This window comes from Mauremys mutica, chromosome 16 (genome assembly GCF_020497125.1).
Source record: "Mauremys mutica isolate MM-2020 ecotype Southern chromosome 16, ASM2049712v1, whole genome shotgun sequence".
Taxonomy (NCBI): domain Eukaryota; kingdom Metazoa; phylum Chordata; order Testudines; family Geoemydidae; genus Mauremys; species Mauremys mutica.
Window position 1 is genome coordinate 22,466,418 of NC_059087.1, and position 20,156 is coordinate 22,486,573.

The 20,156-nt window shown below is 40.7% G+C and overlaps 1 protein-coding gene across 2 annotated transcripts in view; it reads left to right on the forward strand.

The window, feature by feature from the left end:
- SPPL3 (signal peptide peptidase like 3) overlaps positions 1–12,406 on the forward strand; it is a 139,703-nt gene extending 127,297 nt beyond the window's left edge. For both annotated transcript variants that reach the window (XM_044990527.1, XM_044990526.1), the window contains 5 exons: positions 2,122–2,228; positions 3,251–3,414; positions 9,014–9,213; positions 10,329–10,438; positions 11,227–12,406. In XM_044990527.1, coding sequence (XP_044846462.1) covers positions 2,122–2,228; positions 3,251–3,414; positions 9,014–9,213; positions 10,329–10,438; positions 11,227–11,298 — 653 coding nt within the window. In that variant the 3' untranslated portion in view covers positions 11,299–12,406. The remainder of the gene's footprint in view (positions 1–2,121; positions 2,229–3,250; positions 3,415–9,013; positions 9,214–10,328; positions 10,439–11,226) is intronic.
- Positions 12,407–20,156: the final 7,750 nt, after the last annotated feature.

Genomic DNA, 20,156 nt, shown 5'->3' on the forward strand with positions numbered 1-20,156 from the left:
AATAATAAACATTAAGAATAAATCTTGACACTGGTAAAAGTACTTCTACTTCAAGCTAATTATAAGTTGAAATCCTCTCCTTAAAATAGGTATCCTTGAGCTAATACTAACCTGGGCTTTAGATAAATCTCTTAACTGATTTAAGACCGAATGTTCTTTTGTATTTACTGTCCTGCCAGGAAGAGCCTATAACTAAGTCTGCATTCTGAGTTACTGAATCCATGCTCTTTCCTTGATGCTTGTTTGTCAAATTGTTTAGCCCTGTGGGAATTGATGTTGGAAATTCGGTGGTTGCACTATTTCCTGTGAGCTAGTACTGAACCATTGCCTCAGCACGTTGATAGGAAGATTGTGCTGCTTTCAGATTAAATGTGATTTCAAGATGCTGACCACTTGTACTTAAAACTTGATGGCTTTTTGTGCAAGAAAAAGGGTATTAATTCATGTGCCTTAGCCTAGTCAAACTCCCACTCTAATAATCACATTCCTCCTGTGTAAATTTCCCCTGTATTTTAATTTAGTCAAGGGTAGTATTCACTTCCTTTTCTAAATAACTTCTGATGTTTCTGTGCCCTGTTAACTGCTATTCCATATCTGCGGTGGTTGCTTTTCAATGAAATTATAGCTATAATGTCTTTCTTACCCCACCAGGCTCTATTACAGCTGTTAAAGTTTAATGCTTTGAGGTCCCAGGATGAAGGTTGATTAAAGTGCTTATTAATTACACTACTTTAGAGTTTTACATACATGCAATTGAACCTGTTCTCAAAAGTAAAGGCAAGGCTTTGGTAACAGGAGGGCAGGAAGATGTGATAATTAGTTTCAGTTCACCTTCTTAGTTTTTCCTCCACAAAAAATATTTTGCAGGAGATAGAATGGCTCCTCTCCACTTTTTTGCAGTTGGCAACCCACCAAGCACACAACACACATGCTTTACTTTTTTTCTTTACGTTGAGAAAGCATTCGCTTAGTAATTTTTGCAGCTTTCTGCTTGTTGGCTGCATTGCCATCTTGGTTTGGATATCATGATGACACTGAATAAAGCCAGTAGCCTATTACTTCATCACTTTCTAGCTCTCCATCTTGAACAGACTATGTTACTGTTCTCTGAATGTTCCTTTACCATTTTTTTGTGACAGGAATGGAGGAAGGTGGTGTAACCCTGCCTGAGCTTTTTAATTCCCTGAAGTTGAAGTTTAGATTTCCATTTTCAATTACTAAGTCCAATGAATTTCTTAAACAAAAACACAAATTTAAAAAAAAACCCAAACCCTATTATGTCTAATTTGGGGATTATGTATATGATGTATCAAATGCCAGCTCCTAAACTATTAGGAGTTGAAGGTCATGCCATTGAAATGGTCATTCTTGCTATAAGGTCTCTGATTTTGACCTATGACTGTAATGTGACAATAATTTGTCTATTTTTAGTAAAATAAAATCTTGCTATGGGGAGAGGGTTGAATAAGTTTAGATAATCAAGGTTTCATGTGAGGGGAAATGATTAATGTTCTAGACACTATGGGATAAGTCTACAGTGCAATTGAAGGGGGGATTGCAGCTTGAGTAGGCATAGCTGTACTAGTTTCAATCGAACTAGCATAGCTAAAAATAGCAGAGAAGACATGGTGGCACGGGCTTCAATGAAGGTTGTACATGTCCACCTGGAAACAGGGGTACATTCTCACATTGCTAGCCTGTGACTTGATCTGGGTCACAGCCCACTATATCTTCACTGCTATTTTTAGATGCGCTAGCTACATTAAAACTAGCCTAGGAATGCCTGCCTGAGTTTAATCATACTTTTGATCACAGTGAGGCATACCCTGTGGGACCATGACCCTGTTGTAGATAACTGAAGTTTAGTTAAGTGAGATTGTATTAAATACCCAAGCAGGTATGCCTATTATTATGAATCTCTGTTTACAGTCTGTCCAGTGTAGATACTGCAAATATGTTTTTCTTTATTCTACCGGTCATCTCCACTCTGGGAGAGGAGACCATGGGGTCTTAGTGCTGTATGCACTAGATGACTGTCTGTCTAGCTGCAAGCATGGGCCTTCTTTACCTGCTATTGTAGTCCTGAATACTGAACAAATGATGTACTTTACTGTTTTGTAGCTCTGGCGATGGGCCTGTGTGTTGCAATGATTGCCTTTGTTCGGCTGCCGAGCCTCAAGGTTTCCTGTTTGCTGCTCTCGGGGTTACTAATTTATGATGTCTTTTGGGTAAGTTTCCATTCCTTTTAAAACACCGTCTGTCCATATTTGTGATTGGCCCTTTCATTCGTGTCAACTAACATAGTTCTAAACATAGAAAATTCTGAGCCCCAGCAAAGCCAGAGGATGAGCCCCATTAGGCCAGTTCTAAGCCTTGTTTAAAAAGTGTGCAGTAGGATGCAGAATCCTTTGCTCATTAACCATTTGACAAATGCAGAACTGCAGTTAGAGCACTTCAACCATGGCATATTATAGAAAAAGAGAACAGATTGGAAAACAAAAGCAAAACTGCTGCAGACTGGACTCAACATATCCAAACAACACTGAAGCCTCATGTATACTAGGAAGCTGATCTGTTACTGACTGTGGTTATCAGCATTGGGATCATTAAACCAGTGTTGAAAGTTGCTTAACTGCTGGTGGGGAAAGATCATTTTCAGCATAGTCACAGAAAGTACAACTGAGACTTGGTGGAACAAACACACTTTTGTAACAGTGATGAAAATGGCTTTGTCCAATCTACATTAGTAGCTAACTGTTTTAATTACTGGCTCAAGGGAACTACTTGCCAACAAGTGCTGGCAATGGGTCAGTATCCCATTACATGCAGGGTTTAGTAGTCTAAGAGGCTATTTGTTCCTGAATGGAAAAGTGCAAAGTTTGAGTGCCTGTGTTTAAAGAGAAGACATCCCAAATCTATTCTTTTTTTCTAGCTGTCTGTATCCTCAGTGCCTAGCCTGTGATTTTCCAATCCTTGTTCCTCGTTTGCAAAATTGTGCAGCCAGTGGTTTAAGATTAATATTCCAGTACACTAGTGCCATATTCAGTCTTCTAGAGGACAACTGAAACTAAAAAATCCTTTTTTCTGAATTCTTCCAGCAATTCCTTTTATTTCCCTATCCTACAGGCAGTTCCTACATATGTATGTGTTTCCTAGTCCATTGAACAGAGCAGAAGCCAGAGGAGTGACATATTTGAGTTGCTTTCTGTTTGAAGCTTGTTTGGTCTCTAATTATTTTTCTGTTCCCTAGGTGTTTTTTTCTGCCTACATCTTTAATAGCAATGTTATGGTGAAAGTGGCTACGCAACCTGCTGATAATCCCCTTGATGTTTTATCCCGGAAGTTGCATCTGGGACCAAATGTAGGTAGAGATGTTCCCCGCCTGTCACTGCCTGGCAAGCTTGTCTTTCCAAGGTAAGAGTAGCCACTTTTATACTGTACTACAGAACAAAAGGTATCCCTCACTTTCTGTTAGCTATGAGGCTACTAAAGAATATAGCATAAGCTCCTGTTCACTTTCACTTTCTCTTCAGTTATTACTCCTGGGGGAATTCTGCTCAACTGCACAGTGCAAGATTTTGCAGAAATTAATGTTGTGCATGCAGAATCCCATCTCCTCCCCCCCTCCCCCTGAAATGGGCTGCAGAGATGTTGGCTGCCACTAGGGGCTGCTGGACCTGGCAGAGCCCAGCTTGCAAATAGAAGACAAGGCTGGGGGAGGGCAAGGGAGCTGGAGGGTTCCCAGCAGCTGCAGTTCCCAGCATGCCCTGAAGGAAGGAGGTGGCACACGGGAAATTGTGCAAGCCCAGGACCCAGCATCAGGTTGTTTCTCCCTCTAGATCCCTGGGCTCAAGGAGAGGAGTGGAGGGGAAGGGAAGGTCTGGGGGGGGGGAGGAGCGGGGGGGGAAGCAGTGCAGCTGGGATCTGTGGGGAGGAGTATGAATGTCTGGGCCGAGGGGGCCGCAGTTGGGCTCTGAGTGGGGGGAAGGGGTGTAAGTGTCTAGGCTGCGGGGGCAGCTGGACTTGTGGGGGGGAAGGGATGTGAGTGTCTGAGCTGTGGGGTGGGGAACGGGTGTGAGTGTCTGGGCTGGGACGGGGGCCATGGCTGAGCTCTGGGGAGGAAAGAGTATGAGGGTCTGGCTGGGCTCGGGGGGAAGAGGGGGGGGGTGTGTCTGGCCTTCCAGCTGGGAAGGGGCAGAAAAGCAGGAACTGGTTTGTCGTAGAGGTTTCTTTAACTCTCTAATCCTGGGGGAATTTTTGTGTCTGTATTGTTAGGCATACTTGCTGACAGGTATTTTGAAATAATTAAACAAAATAATTGAAACTTGCATGATTATATAGTGTTCTGACAAATAAAATTTGCAGAATTTGGCAGAATCTTAATTGTCTGGTACGGAATTTTAATTTTTTTGGTGCAGAATTCTCCCAGGAGTAAACAGTTATCCTCCTTACATGGGAGTTTGGAAATAGAATTGGTATACTGGCTTAGACCAATGGCCATTTGGTATAGTATTCCATCTCTGACAGTAGCCAATACCGGATGTTCCAGAGGAAGGTGCAAGAAACCCCATGGAGGACAATTAGAGAATAATCTGTTTTATGTAAGAATGTAAATAGGAGCGTCCCATTTATACTATGTGCACCACTTATTTTGTGTACTCTTGTCATGTCTCCGTACTAAATTAAAACAGACCAGTGTTTTTAATCTTTTCATATAGATTTCCGTGCCTCTAATTATTTTCATTGCCCACCTCTGAACCTATTCTGTTTTTGCTATTTCTTTGACATAGGCTAACCAGAATAAAACACTGTATTCCAGATGAAGGACATACCATCTGTTTATGTAATAGCATTATAATTTTGGTTTGTTCTGTTTCATTCTTTAAATGATGTAACATTTCGTTTGCATTTTTGACCACTGCGGTATACTGAATAAAGATGTTCACTGAGTGGTTTCACAGTGACACACAGGTCTCTTTCATCATAGACTTTATGGTCAGAAGGGACCATTGTGATCATCTAGTCTGACCACCTGAACAATGCAGACCACAGAATCTCACCCATCCACTTCAATAACAAACCCCTAACCTATGTCTGAGTTATTGAAGTCCTCAAATTGTGGTTTGAAGACCTCAAGGTGCAGAGAATCCTCCAGCAAGTGACCCGTGCCCCATGCTGCAGAGGAAGGCGAAAAACCTCCAGGGCCTCTGCCAGTCTACCTTGGAGGAAAATTCCTTCCCGACCCCAAATATGACGATCAGTTAAACCCTGAGCATGTGGGCAAGACTCACCAGCCAGCACCCAGGAAAGAATTCTCTGCAGTAACTCAGATCCCACCCCATCTAACATCCCATCACAGACCACTGGGCATACTTACCTGCTGATAATCCAAGATCAATTGCCAAATTAATTGCCAAAATTAGGCTATCCCATCATACCATCCCCTCCATAAACTTATCAAGCTTAGTCTTAAAGCCAGATAGGTCTTTTGCCCCCACTACTCCCCCTGGAAGGCTGTTCCAGAACTTCACTCCTCTAATAGTTAGAAACCCCTGTGCATTATCTTTTATTTGTCAGCACTGAATTTCATCTGCCAATATGCTGCCCATTCATCTTAGTTCTGTTAGGTCCCTCTGAAGATAGTCAGTCTTCCCTAGATTTGACTAACATAAATTGTTGTCACCAGCAAATTTCATGGTTTAACTCTTTGATCCATTATCTAGTCAGCATAATAAATAAATATGCATTTAATGTATTTAAATGTCAATTTCAATAAATTCAATAAATAAACTAAATCTGGTGAGATAATATATATGGGGAACCGGTAGCACCATTGCTAATGTTTTGCCATGTTGAAATAGACCATTCCCATTTTTTCTTACCTCCTAGCCAGTTTCTAATCATCACAGTACTCCATCTTTGTCCCCCCATGACTGTTTTCTTACAAGACTTTTGTGAGATACTTTTTCAGATGCCTTTTGAAAGTTCAGATATCAGCTGCTTCCCTTTTTTCCACTATTTTTGTTGATCTACTCAAATAATTTTTCTAGATTAGAGACATCGTTCTATTTTACAAAAGCCAGGCTGGTTTACCCTTATCATATGATCATGTAGGGGGGGTTATAATTCTATTTTTAATTACTGTTTTTACCAATTCACTAAGGTTTGAAGTAAAGGCTCGCTGGTCTGTAATACCCAGAATCTCTCCATATGTCTCCTTTAAATTATATTTGCTGCCCTCCAGTCCTCTAGGTAGTAGTTGAGTGTGCATATTTCTGGCAGTTCAGCTATTTCATTTCTTGATATTTTCCAGAACTCTTGGTCCTGGTGACTTTCTCTCTTAATTTAGTTAGTTCGACCACTATCTTTTTCTTGACATCCTAATCTTGACAATCTCAGGCTTGCTACCTCAACATCTTCCATCCAGATGTCTGACGGAAAGAAATAATTTAGCTTCTCTGAAATGTCCTTTTTGTCTTCAACTGCTCCCTTAGCTCACCAGTGGTTTAGCAGACCCACTGATTCTCTCAGGTTTTTGTTGTTGTTATGTCTTTGGCTATCTTCAAAAATTTTCATAACTTCTCTAATTTCTATTTTAAGTTTAATTGTAACCAGCTATAACTTATTATCCTTCTGGTTGGATTTCCATTTTTCTGAAGGATACCTTGTTTAACTTGAATAACCTCTTGCACCTGTACATTTAATTATATATTTTTCTTGCCCTGTGCTTTTTTCTTTAGGGTTCTGCCTATTTTCTAAAATGCTTATGGTTTGGTTAACTAGCCTTCATATTAAGTCAGTGGATGAAGAAACCTTCATATTAAGTCTGTTTTTCTTGCTTTAGAGTTAGAATTGAGTCATGGAGCTAGGGTTTTTTGTTTTGTTTTTTTGTTTGCTTGTTTTTTGGTATGATCCTTCCTCCAAGGTATTGAGCTTAATTACATTGTGGTTTGTGTTATTTAATGGCTCAGCTATGTTTACTTCCTGAATTAAGTTTTGTGTGTAATTTAGAACTAAGTTTTGAGTAGCTTCTCTTCATGTGTTCTAGAATTTGCCATTCTAAGAAGCAGATATTGTAGTTGAGAAATTGCTGCTCTAAACCTTGTCCTAATATGATGTTTGAAAGAGACCTGGGTGTCAGTATAGACAACTCAATGAAGATCTTGGCTCAGTGGGAACTGTGGTCAAAAAAGTGAACAAGATGTTAGGATGCATAAAGAATGAGATCATGAATAATACAAAAAATATTATAATGTCTTAATATAAATCAGTGGTTCAACCTTATCTGAAATACTGTGTATTGTACTGGTCACCATATCTAAAAAGAGAGATTGTATAAGTACAGGAGATTCAGAAGAGCAATGAAAACGATCAAGGACATGAAGAATGTTCATATGAAGAGCACCTGGAAAGACTGGGGTGTTTACCCTAGAGAGGAGATGAATAAGAGGGAACATGATAAAAACATATAAAGCAATTAATGGTCTATAGAAGGTATATGGGGAATGTGTGTTCTCCTTGTCTCGTATCAGAGAAACTTTTTAAATAAAATTTAAAAGGTGGCAAATTTAAAGTCAATAAAAGGAAATACTTCTATATGGATAGCTCAGTGGTTTGAGCATTGGCCTGCTAAACCCAGAGTTATGAGTTCAATCCTTGAGGGGGCCATTTAGGGATCTAGGGCAAAAATCTGTCTGGAGATTGGTCCTGCTTTGAGCAGGGGGTGGACTAGATGACCTCCTGAGGTCCCTTCCAACCCTGATATTCTATGATATGCATGATTAAATAGTGAAACTGTGCTGCAGGAAAATTAAAGTCAAGAATTTAACAAGATTTTAAAAGGGATTGGCTATTTATATGGGTATCAAGAATATCCAGAATTGTTATAATTAGTGATAGCAAGAATTTTGGAAAGGATATTAAGCCTCATGTTTCAGGGCTTAACCAGTCTCCAAACTACTAGAGGTCAGAATGAGACCTATGTTGAAGGGAGGTTATTCCTCATCTGCCTCCTGCGAGATTATTACGCCTTCCTCTGAGGCATCTGGTACTGGCCATTGTCAGATGGGTTAGATGAATCTTGGGTCTGATCCAGTACCACAGTTCCTCTGTTCAGTGTATATATAGTAGTTGAAGTCACACTTTACTATTTTTTATTCTGATCCCATTCAGCTGTTGGCCCAGTGAAGCCATAGACAACCAATCTCTACCCCCCAAGAAGAGAAAAACAAAAAAAAATTGCTCAGCTTGTGGCCCTTTTCTCTGACTTAATTAAATTGTACTTCACTTTATGAAGAAGATCTAGGGACTGATGATGGGATAATAGAAGCTTAGAACTCTTGGTCATTGGCTCATATCTGGGAAGTGGCTGAAACCCATTACTGTCAGATGACTGTTTAGTGGTCTCTCTAAACTGAGGTCAAAGATTTGAATGGGCCGTAAAATGAATTGTTGTCTGATGGTGGAGTTGTTCTCTGTACCATGGGGTAGGATGTATTGATGGGACAGCATGAGGAAGATTTTGCTGCTGCTGAAAATAAGTAATTTAAATTGACAGCACTGTCAGTCCAACATCTCCCACAAACATTAAATTAATTCCAGACAGAAATAGGAAAAAAGTTGAGTGATGCATCTGGAATTAGTGGAACAGTTTCACTCAGTGGTTTGGTGGCACAAAAACCCCCGATGTGCATCTCTTCTCAGTACCGTTAGGGCTTTTATGATCCGGAAAGGCTGATCTGTGAATTGGGATGTCCTGATATGAAGCAATAGATTCTTACTGACACGAAATCCTACCCTCCAGAACTAAAAGATTAAACAAAACTCAAAGCACCTTATGTTGCTGTGAAGATGGGATCACATGGCCTCTTTTTACCAGCTGGCAGTTTTCTTCTAGTAACCAGATCAGTCGTGCCAGGTGAAAGGTGGCCTGTATAGAAGCACGGTGGAAATAGGAATCTAGATCCTGTCATCCAATGCTTTGGGCATGCACATAATTTAAATTGTTCTGCAGTTCCACAGGCAGCCACTTCTCTATGCTGGGGATTGGAGATATTGTGATGCCAGGTCTTCTGCTCTGCTTTGTCCTGCGTTATGATAACTACAAAAAACAAGCCAACAGTGATTCCTGTGGTACTCCAGGACCTGGGAACATCTCTGGGCGTATGCAGAAGGTCTCCTATTTTCACTGCACACTCATTGGATACTTTGTAGGTAAGGAAATGAACAACTGCTGCATTGCTTACAGGAGTGGGCTGGTCATACTAGGTTACAAGATAATGAGACCAGTTATGAAGGACGTCCTCTTTTTTCCCCCCTACTAATTTCCCTGGACTTTGGAATACTGACCTGAGGGAAAATCTCCTTATCCCAATCATCTCACCAGAAATAAGCAGCAGGAGGGTGAGATTGTGCCTCTTTGTGGAGGTTTGCATCAGTAGTGGGGAGGATATAGGATTTGAGGCCTGGGCTATGGAGGGAATACCAGCATTTCTAGATGGATCATGTTCCATATGGGATCTAGAAAAGAAGCCCTGATTGGTCAGAGTGCAGTTGTACTATTTTTGCTTCTGTATGAACCCTTCTAGCTCAGCTTTCTGCATCTGTTACACGTTTTTAATGTTAGGCTCGTAATCCTGTGACATTTCGAGAAGATACAGGAACTTTGAAATAGTCACAACTGGGAGTTATTTTTGTAACATGGCAGGTTTCCCCCCTATAAAAATTCTTCCATAAAGCTCAAGGCGCATGCACATAATTTAACTTCAGTTCTCTCAAGGATAGAAAGGGAAGACCATTCCCTACAAAAAAACTATTTCCCTTCCACCCCAGCTGCCTCAGGCAAATACTTGAGAAGAGAGATGGTTCCTGACATGAGAATTCCCTACCTCAGACCTCTCATGTTTCAGTCTAGTGATTTCCAGATTGAAAACCTCAGCTGATATCCTGGAAAGTGTAACAATCCATTCTGATGCATTCATCCAACTACTTTGTTCATGACTATATAGCTATAGTTAGGTTAATCCTTGAGACTGTTAAATTTTGAAGTTGTAGTTACAACCAAGTCTAATCTTAAAATCAGTTTAAATAAAATCATTATTTAATGTTTTCATATCTATCCTGGGAAGTGTAGGCACAGATAAAATGACTTGCCCACAGCTGAACAGTCTATAGAAAAGCTAGGAATGTATCCTAGGTAGATTGACTCCTAATTAATGCTTTCACTGTAACAGAACAGTGAAGGAGGAATCCAGATGTGGATAAAAAGGTAAAAACATCATACATCACCAGTGGATTCTGACCATCACTTTTTTTTTTTACTCTTTAAGGTCTGTTAACGGCAACAGTGGCTTCTCGCATCCACCGGGCCGCACAGCCTGCCCTGCTCTATTTGGTACCATTCACTTTATTGCCGCTCCTCACCATGGCTTATTTAAAGGTGAGATTAGCATGAATATAGTCTGCAGGAAGTTGTAGTCCAGCTCTGGATCCTACACAGGAAGATGTAGCAGTGTTAATGTGGAAGAAAGCTCTGTTCTTTATACTTGCAGTTGCACTGATTCCTCTGAGGATATGATGTGCTGTTTGTATCACTGCCGTTAATGATAGAGTTGTGTTCTCATTGCTATAGCTATGAAACATAATTGTAGTGAACTGTTTTGTGAAGAGTGGATTTCCTATCTAGGGCACAGGATTAATCATATTTTTAAACTCCTAGCAAGCAATCTGATTCCAAACCAGTAAAGGCCATTCTGTTTAAACAAGATGTGGCTTAGTGAATTTGTCCCATGTCCTGCTCATCATGAGAGAATGAACACAGAGTTCTAAATGTGGAGGAGGGGCAGATTCTTCCTGCTTTCCTCTTTGCACAAACTGGGCCTGGAATTTAAATTGAAAATGGAAGGTTTGCATTTCAGAGACACTGTTGAAATGCAAACCTACTGCTCCAAGCAGTATGGCACAACAAAAGCAGAATTCTCTATATCACTCCCCATTGAGTTTTTCCAGCAGAAATGTCTATCAGGTGGAATTGCTTCAAATATACACAAGTCTTTGCTCTGCCTGGAAAGGATTTTCTTCCTTGTTGTGTCAGAATACAGTCTTCACTACCTGTGAGACAGCAAATATGCTTTAAGACGACATACCTGACACACAGGACTTAGAAATAGTTGCTAAAATCTGTGGACTGTTTCTGAAGAGGTTTCTTTCTTCACTCCCATTCTCTAGGGTGATCTACGTCGCATGTGGTCTGAACCTTTCCACTCCAAGTCCAGCAGCTCCCGTTTCCTGGAAGTATGATGGAATAGATGGAAAGTGACTGGAACTTCTGCCTTGGTCCTTTTCTCTTAACTTGTGGTTTTGTCTCCTAAAGCTGGACTGGTACTTGGAAAGGTACCAGTTTATGGAACTTGTATGAATGGACTTTGCTTTTTTTTTTTTTTTTTTTTTTTTAAATACAAAGGTTCTGGAGCTCCGTTTGATTCCTTTTCTCCCTGCAGATGTGGAATTGGGGACACTGTGCTACTGCAGCCACCTTCCTCTTCTCCTCCCCCTCTTTTATGGATTAGTACCAGACTGTTACTTTTGTGAGAGAGGAGGAGACAAACTTTAAACTGAAAACGGCATGAAAGTCGTTCAGAAACTTGCGAACACTAAAAGGAAAAACAATTAAGCAAATTGAAGTTTCATCAGAGAGCCCCCAAGTACTTTGGGACCAGTTTCCTGTCAGACTTCAGTTTTGGAGAGAACTGAGACAGAAAATCTGTCACTATATTCTTTTTTTGATTTATTAAATATTTCCTGTGGTGTGAGGTGACTTATTAAATCCACAGACATTGAGTGACTTATTGCAGTATACATATAAGAATTTGTTGTAGCGAGTTACATTTCCACCCAGATGTCATGTTGCAGTGAACAAGGGCACGATTTTTATACATATATATATATACAGTATATATATCTATATATATATACACACACGCGTATAGATATATATATGAATAAATAAAGAGGAAAACCTGCTAAGATCATGCTATGTAGCAGTCAGGGGCTTGCTGTAATTTTTAGCATGTAGAGCAGTTTACTATGGCTTTCTTGTATATGACTCTACGATAAGCTGCTGTTTTTTCCCCCTCCACAGCTGAACCCACAGTTAAAAACCAGTGTAGTATTTGTACTGATTGTACTCATGGACTTTAGGGGAGTATTTGATTTTGATCAATGTAGCAAACTAGGGAAGAAAAAAGTTTAAACCCTTACCCTTTTCTTTTTTTTAAAGAACTTCTCCCTTGCAGGGTTTTTAGTAGTTCCTTCTTGACCCAATGCATGTATTATAGCAGCAATTGTCTTTGTGCGTTCTGATCATAGTAATGTACCACTTGTAAATACATTTTTTCTATTTTTTTTTGTATTTTTGGCATTTTGTTTCATTAGTGTGCTGTATTTTTTCCAGACCCCTGCCCCTTAAAAAAAAGAAAAAAAGAAAAAGAAAAAATTGTCCTTTGTTGCTGTGATTGGTCAAAGTTTGTGTGTTGACTGCTTTGTACATGGGAGTCTGTTAAAATGTGGATTTTTCTAACCAAATAGTTGCGGCTATATTATTTAACTGACTGACAGAGTAACTACTTCTAAGGGCCCCAGGATTTTCCTCTCCTGCCAAGATTAAAACGTTTTGTCAAACTGGTTTTGGGGCATGCACCTGTGAGCTGGTGGCTTCTGTTAGTGAACTGATTGTGGTGGCTGTTGTTGCCTGACTTAGGGGGCAACAGGATTACTTAAAAGCAAAGCATAACTTCTTTGGAGCAATAATGTTATCCTGTTTGGTAGTAGGTTCTCACTGTGAAGAGGTAAGGAAAACCCAGCAGGATTCCTGGTAATTCAGTGTGAACACACTCTTATGTATTTGTTTGACTTACTTCCTCCTACATGTGGTCTCTCCTTTGGCTGTTGACTCATCTCTGGGAAGTTACAAACAGAGAAACTCCAAATCCCAGGATTCTCTCACCGGTTGCACACTTGGATGCTTTTTAAGAGGTAGCTAATTCCTCCTTATGCATCTCTTTCTTCATTATTCTTTCAGTTTAGTCATTGTGTCCTGGTACAAGTGGAACAAGTTTATAGAGTGATGGGAGATCTATTCTACCTGCCTTTAGAATAAGGGTTTGGGACTGAGGTTAATCTACAGTTTTGTTGATGGACACCTTCCTCCATTCTGGCTCAGGTTCATGAAGTTTTGGACAGATCTGTGTAGTTTGCCACAAGCAGCAGGACATTATATAAATGAAGATAATGGAGGGAAAGGAGTATTCAAAGGAAAAAAATCTTTTATCTCGAAGTCTTAAGCCATAACAAGAGACACCCTCTCTTCAGCCCTGCAGATAGCAAAAATGGTAGGCAGATAGTATGGAAGATCTGTGCTCATCCACATTTTAGGAGGGGAATATTGAAGTTCCTTGAGGAAGAATTGTGCTAAATTTGCTTCAGAGAGGGCTTTAGCCTTCCTCCCTGAAGACGTGTTCTGAGTTCTGAATCAGAGTCACAGAACAGGATGACTCCCAAAAAGACCACCTGCTTGTGTAAACCATGTGCTTCCTATGTGTCCAGATATGATTTATGTCAGTGTCCTGGATTAAAATGGGAGACCAGAAACGGAGACTCCTCCAAACTCTGAAGTAATCCACAAGCTGTAAAGCCTGAAGTTTGGGACACAGTCTCCAGAATGGACTCTGCAGACCCACGATCCATGTTGAGACCACCTCTACTTCTCGTGATGGAACCAAATGTCTAAAGGGTTTTGTTGACTGCAAACTGAATTAGGAACAACTATGACATTGCTAAATATTGCACCAAAACTTTGGTCTTATTCCTAGTTAGTAGGCATGTTTTTAAAAAGAAAAAAAAAGTAAGATTTAAGTCTACCCACAGCATTAGCAGAAATGAGTAATATTGACTGAAGTCATCAGTCTGTCCTGATTTAAGAAGGAATGTTGCGGTATCTTTCTTCATCAGCATGGTGGTGGGGGTGAGGCAGCTCTGGCTTTGGTCATGATAGTTGAACTCCCAAGAAAAGTAGAGGCTAGGGTAGGCCCTTTAAGAGGCAGTATCTTTCTGGGACATATTGGACAAGACTTTTCAAGATCCAGCAAAGCAATGGAAGGCCTCTCTCCCTAACAACCTCTTTGTATGGGACTGTTCTTCACAGTAATAGAAATCCAGTGTCAGGTAGAAACATAAAACTGTTATTTCTGCAAGACCTTTCCCTTGGTCTAGGATGGCCCATGTGGTTTTGTGTGATGAAAACTGTATGTGCCGCATATAGCGCAGCATTGGCTGGAGGATGCTTGTATATGAACTGCTAGGGGAAAGAGAAGAGGACTTCTGCTCCAAGATTTTGAATGTTGATATCTCTCTAACAGAATAGCACATTCCTTCCAACCAGAGAGTGCCTTTCTCAGAAAACCACTTATCACGCAGGAAAATAAAACTTCCTTATTTTCTTCCTCCCCTCATCTCCCTCAAAGTCCTTGGTTTAGCAGTCCTGGGAGGTGATGAGGGTAGAGGAGAGAACCTACTCCTCCAGCAGTGGCATTGACCTCTGCTAATAGCCACAGAGTAAAGTAGCCAGCACGCACTTCCCAAGCCATTGGTCCTTTAAGAATGTCTATTGCTTCTGCTGTAAATAAATTGGTGCTTAGATGTTGTCAGTTCATTGAACCTTTAGCACTGTTTAGGCTGTAAAATGTGAGCTTGTTAAGATTTGTTTGACTGGATTAAGCTGACAGTGAACAGAAATAATCTATGGCTAGTAGGAGCGTTTAAAATATAAACTGTTAAGAGGATTGAAAGACTGGGTAGTGGGTTTCTCTAAAGTTTGTGGCTGCACACTGAGGTGATCCAATTTCTACTTCTCATGGAAACCTTTCCTGCAATCTCGCTGCCTCATACTACAGTTTCGTAAAACCATCTTGTCCTATATTGGACACACCCATTTAATAGCTAATAGTGATGCTTGCTTTGCACTGGAAAGGAGTCCTCTCAGAGGCAGGATCTTTATTGAAAACTTACACTGGAACAAACATGCAGTGCAGTTTAGTTAAAAAACCCATTGGGTACCGTGGGCCCAAGTTTTTTCACTAAAATTAAATAACGTTTAGGAAGCTTTTGTTCAGTAAACTACCTGCAGAAATAGCCTGGTTCAAAGCTTGCTTACTTTTTGTACTTCAGTTTTACCAGCACAGTTTGTATATGGTCTAAAACTTTGGGCATGTGTGTGAATAACCCAGAAATGAAGACACGTCATGTATTAAAAGGTAAGCTTTTTTTAACTCTGTGCACAGAATACTATTCTGGTAATGAATAATGTTATCAGTTGGCTATGGTGACAGTGAATTATTTTCTCTACTCCAGGTAAATCTTCCAGTTCATTGTGTGCACCGTTGTGATCTGTAAGTATTTGCATACCTCAATTGCTGCTAATCCAGTGGCTTACACCAATTTTACATCACCTTTGGCTGACAATGACTGTCAGTAATGAATCCTGCTGAATTGGTGCTGAAAACAGTTCATCTGCTAGTGTAGAAGAGAGAGCACCATTTTTCAGCACCTTTACAGGTATCTTCCAGCAGTCGTGCTGAAAACGGTATCTGAGGGGAGGAGATGTGCTCTGGTCAGAGTGTGCTTTTTTTGGAGTGGGGATTGTAGAAGGGATAAACATCTGGGAGGGATAGCTGGAGAGAACAAGTGATGCATCCAAGTTCTGTACTATTCAGTACCTCCACATGACTTGCAGAAGCATGAAGTATACTTCTCCTGTAAGTTAGGACCTGATGCAAAATCCATTAAAGTAAATGGAAAGACTCCCATTGATTTCAGTGGGCTCTGGATCAGGCCAGACATTTAAGTCATCAGAAATCTTGAGTGTCATTACATAGCTGTGGTACATCACACTAATGCTCACATTGCCCAAAGAATCTTTGCATTTGGTGTCTGCAGAACAAATGTATAAAACAGGAGAATTTAGTGGAAGTTATAGTAATCGAGGCATTGCTACTTCAGTCAAGCTTTTAAAGTGTCCGTTTGTAGTCAGATTCTCTAATGATTTTTGCTTTGCAGTGATTAATTACTTTATTTGCAAGTATACAAGAGAAACTATAAAGTGCCAAAATACAGTTTGCTAACAAGATTTGGGGTGGGGGTGGTGGTGGCAGGGTTTAGTACCATAGCCACTCTTACCAGCTGGTTTAAAAAAACAAAACAAAAAAAAACTAGCACTTCCTATGTCTTCTAATGTTTTGGGCTGTTGTGGGAGACAGTTTACAACGGCAATCCAATTTATAAGCACCCCATCCCATGTAACTCATAAACAGCATCCATTTGTACTTAAAGCCAAAAAAATCCCTAGCCAATAACCTTTAGACAGCTGCATTTGTATGTTTCAGGCAATTAAGGTTTTAGCAGAGTATTGTGAGAAAACCAAAATCTAAAGAGTGGGGCTGTAAAAGTCCTTACCAGATTCACTGGCATGTTTCTCTCTCACTGCCTCAGCAGTGATACTGCTCACAATGCTCCAGACTTAAAAAACATGGTCTGTGTATAAACTTTCAGTTCAGTTAGGTACAAAACTACCGATTCTGCTCACTTTGTTATACTGATTTCTTGGGGAGAATTTGATGCCTTAGGTCTTGGGTTATGAACAAATCGACTACGTTGTGAGCCTGCTGCTTTCAAAATTCAGTTTTATTCATGGGAATTGGATTAAGTGATTGTGGTAGAACCGTGTCCATTGCTATTTGCTTTCTGTGTCAGAGATGTTGTAGGCTTTCTGTACATCTGTGTTCAGAAATATAGTAATCACCAGTGCTGCTAATGTGTTTGCCCAAATTTTTATTAATGAGGCTTTGTTCAGATCCAGCCTGTCACTGCTTCATTTCCCCAGCACTTCCAGCTATTTTAAGTTAATTTCCACCTCAAGTGCTGTCAGTCTCTTAGGCCTCCTTTCTATCTTTACCTTTATGGTTAATATGGAAAATATTTCTATGCATGCATTTTGCATAATGATACATCATCTCCCTAATATGATGATGCAGTTGTGACTGGGGCAGGCAAACCGCAGGATGGCTTTGGCTGTGACCAAGTGAGAGCTGGAAAAAGTCCAGCTCCTCAGCTTTGCTTTTCCTCCCTGGCATTTTTAGATCAATTCCAGGAAAGCCCATACAAGTATTCTTTGTTATGCACAGAAGAGAGGCATGTCTTTGGACTCTAAAAGGGCTAGCAAAGGAGATGTTTAACAAGGATTAGTTCAGCATTCAGAAAAAAACAATCCTGTCATTCCTTTTCTGTGGCTAAGCTCTGTCCACCTAAAGTCGAACCTCCTTTCGACTTCCTATTGAGAGAACAGATGCAGCTATAAACACAGTGCTTCTCTAAAAGTTCTAGCACCTAATCCAGTGAATGGTCTGCATCGCTTTCTCATTGGAGGCTGAGAACTGCTGACTGGGTAGGGAAAACTGACCTGAAAAGCTGTGTTCAGCACCAGTTCACATAAGTGGGTTAAGATCATAATATACCTAAAAGAAAAGAGCAGCCTTTATTAGGAGTTATAGAACTCCAGCTATGTCTACACGTTAGTAAAAGACTCACGGCACATCTGTGGCTGGCCCGGTTAGCTGAGTCGGGCTTGCAGGGCTCAGGCTGTGGGGCTAAAAATTGCAGTGTAAACATTCAGGCTTGGGCTGGAGCCAGGTTCTGAAACCCCACCAGGGCGTGGGTCTCAGAGCTCAGGCTCCAGCCTGAGCCTGAATGTCTACAGTAGTATTTTTAGCCCCACAGCCTGAGTCCCACAAGCCCAAGTCAATTGACCTGGGTTCTGAGGCTCAGTGTAGTTGTATCCTGAGACTTCTTAACCTATTGCTGAACTCTGGGACAGATTCACTGAAGCATAATTGCTCTTAATGCAAAATGGTTACACTTGCAAAGACGAGAGCATCGCTCCTGGGCTTTTTACTTTAATATATTTTAAGCCCTTATAGTATTTTTCTCCTGTGTAAGACCAAACAAAACTTTTCCAGTTTTAGAGTAAAAATAGCCCCCTTGTTTCACTTCCTTGTGCTGTCAGGCTCTCTCTGAGCAGAGTACTTTCCGTCCTTGGCTTTTTGATCTGGCAGATACTGTTGGCATCTCTCAAGCTTACTGTTAGGCCAGTCTGCAAGCTTCTTTGGATTTTCTGGATTTCAGAAGGCTACTCATGGTCCAAGATCACAACTAGGACCCAAGTGGTAGTTGTGTTATTTCCACCTTTTGTTTTTTAAATGGATTAAATCTATACAGTGACTCCGAGTTATGTTAGGCCTGGTCTACACTTGGGGGTGGGGGGAGATCGATCTAAGATACGCAACGTCAGCTGCGAGAATAGCGTAGCTGAAGTCGACATATCTTAGATCGACTTACCTCCCGTCTTCACGGCACAGAATTGATGGCCGTGGCTCCCTCTTTGACTCCGCTTCCGTCTCTCGCCCTGGTGGAGTTCTGGAGTTGACGGGGAGCGTGTTCGGCGATCGATTTATCGCGTCTAGACAAGACGTGATAAATCAATTCCCGATAGATCGATCGCTACCCGCCGTTCTGGCAGGTAGTCTGGACGTACCCCTATATGTTTGACACAGGTCTCTTCAGTGGAATCCAGAATTGACAATGCAGTTCTGGACACTTTGGTTTATCTGATAGTTGACTGCATCTAAGCAGGACAATTTTATTGGGATATTAGGATATTTAAAAACTTTGCTAAATAAAAGAATATTACCAAAAATGTATAAGATAGCATTATCTAAATGAAATTATATTTGTATACTATTGTACTATCAGGCAAAACCTGTTGGCAGCAATGTTCTACGGGACATCATTAGCATATGATGTAACTCGCACCATCCTGAACTAGGATGTCTGGAGCTGTTATGAATTAGTATGAAATCTGCTGTTTAATAAATGCTTTATACTGCTTGTTTAGCGATATTCAGCATCAGACTGTAAAGTTTCTCATTATGTGAGTCACCTGTAAGATCACATTCCTCCAGATGTCTTGAATGAACATTTCTGTTTAGAAAACACCTGCAACTTGTTAAAGCTGCTGCACTCATTCATCTGAAATGTAACCTCAGAACAGTTCCTACCCCTGTGCTTTCTTAGCCATGCAATGTCTTTAATTTTCTTCCTATTTTTGTTTTTTTCTAATTAGGTTGTGTCCCTGCAGCCCAAAGCATGTAAATTAATTTAAATTAATCGGACTTAAGAATCTGGGTTTAAATTCTATCTAAACAGAGTTCTTATTAAATCTGTTTCCAACTGCTTGACCAGCCAGTGTGGACAAACTGGTAGAAATACAGGCTGGCCACATTATGTCCAATATTGTCCAGCCAAGTGGTGTCAGAAAAGGATTCTGTTGGCTCCCTTCTTATGCACTGTTTCCAAACTCTGTTACTAGCCCCTTTGAGAGAAGCCCATGCTGCAAAGAAATGTACGGAACGACTTGGTGTCCAGTGCTACAACTGCAGGGACAGAGTTGTGCATAATGCAAACTTGAGGGGAGGTTTTTTCTTCAAGTGATGCATAATTAACCTGTCAAATGCCTGAAGTACTGTATTAAAGCGTCATCCTCCTTGTGCCCATTGGATGGGCATTCTTGCAAATCCTGCCTTTCCATGTGTTGCCTCTGATGTGGGACTTGACAGATGTCTCTTCACTGTGGACACTTCCTGGGCTTTTCATTGGCAGCCCTTCTTTTTGCTGAGAGAAGGAGAAATATCATTGAAAATCATTAGACAAATACCTGTCAAGTATAACCTAGGAATATTTGGCCCGCAGTGCAGTGGGCTGGACTAGATGACCTCTCGAGGTCTCTTTCAGACCGGCATTTCTGTCGTGAATTAGGAAATACATATGTGCTGCTGGATCACTTAATCAACTAAATATTGACCTCTTTTGGTGGGGCGGGGAAGGCTTCCTCTACATATGATGAAGTCTCCTGTTGAGTTTGTGGGTCCTGTGATGAGACCAAAGACTGATTTTTGGACCCTGCAGCCTCCTCCACAAGTGCCATATGTAAAGACAATTGTAAATGAATTAGTGCTGTTTTTAGCTAGTTACATCTTGCACGTCTCTCCTTG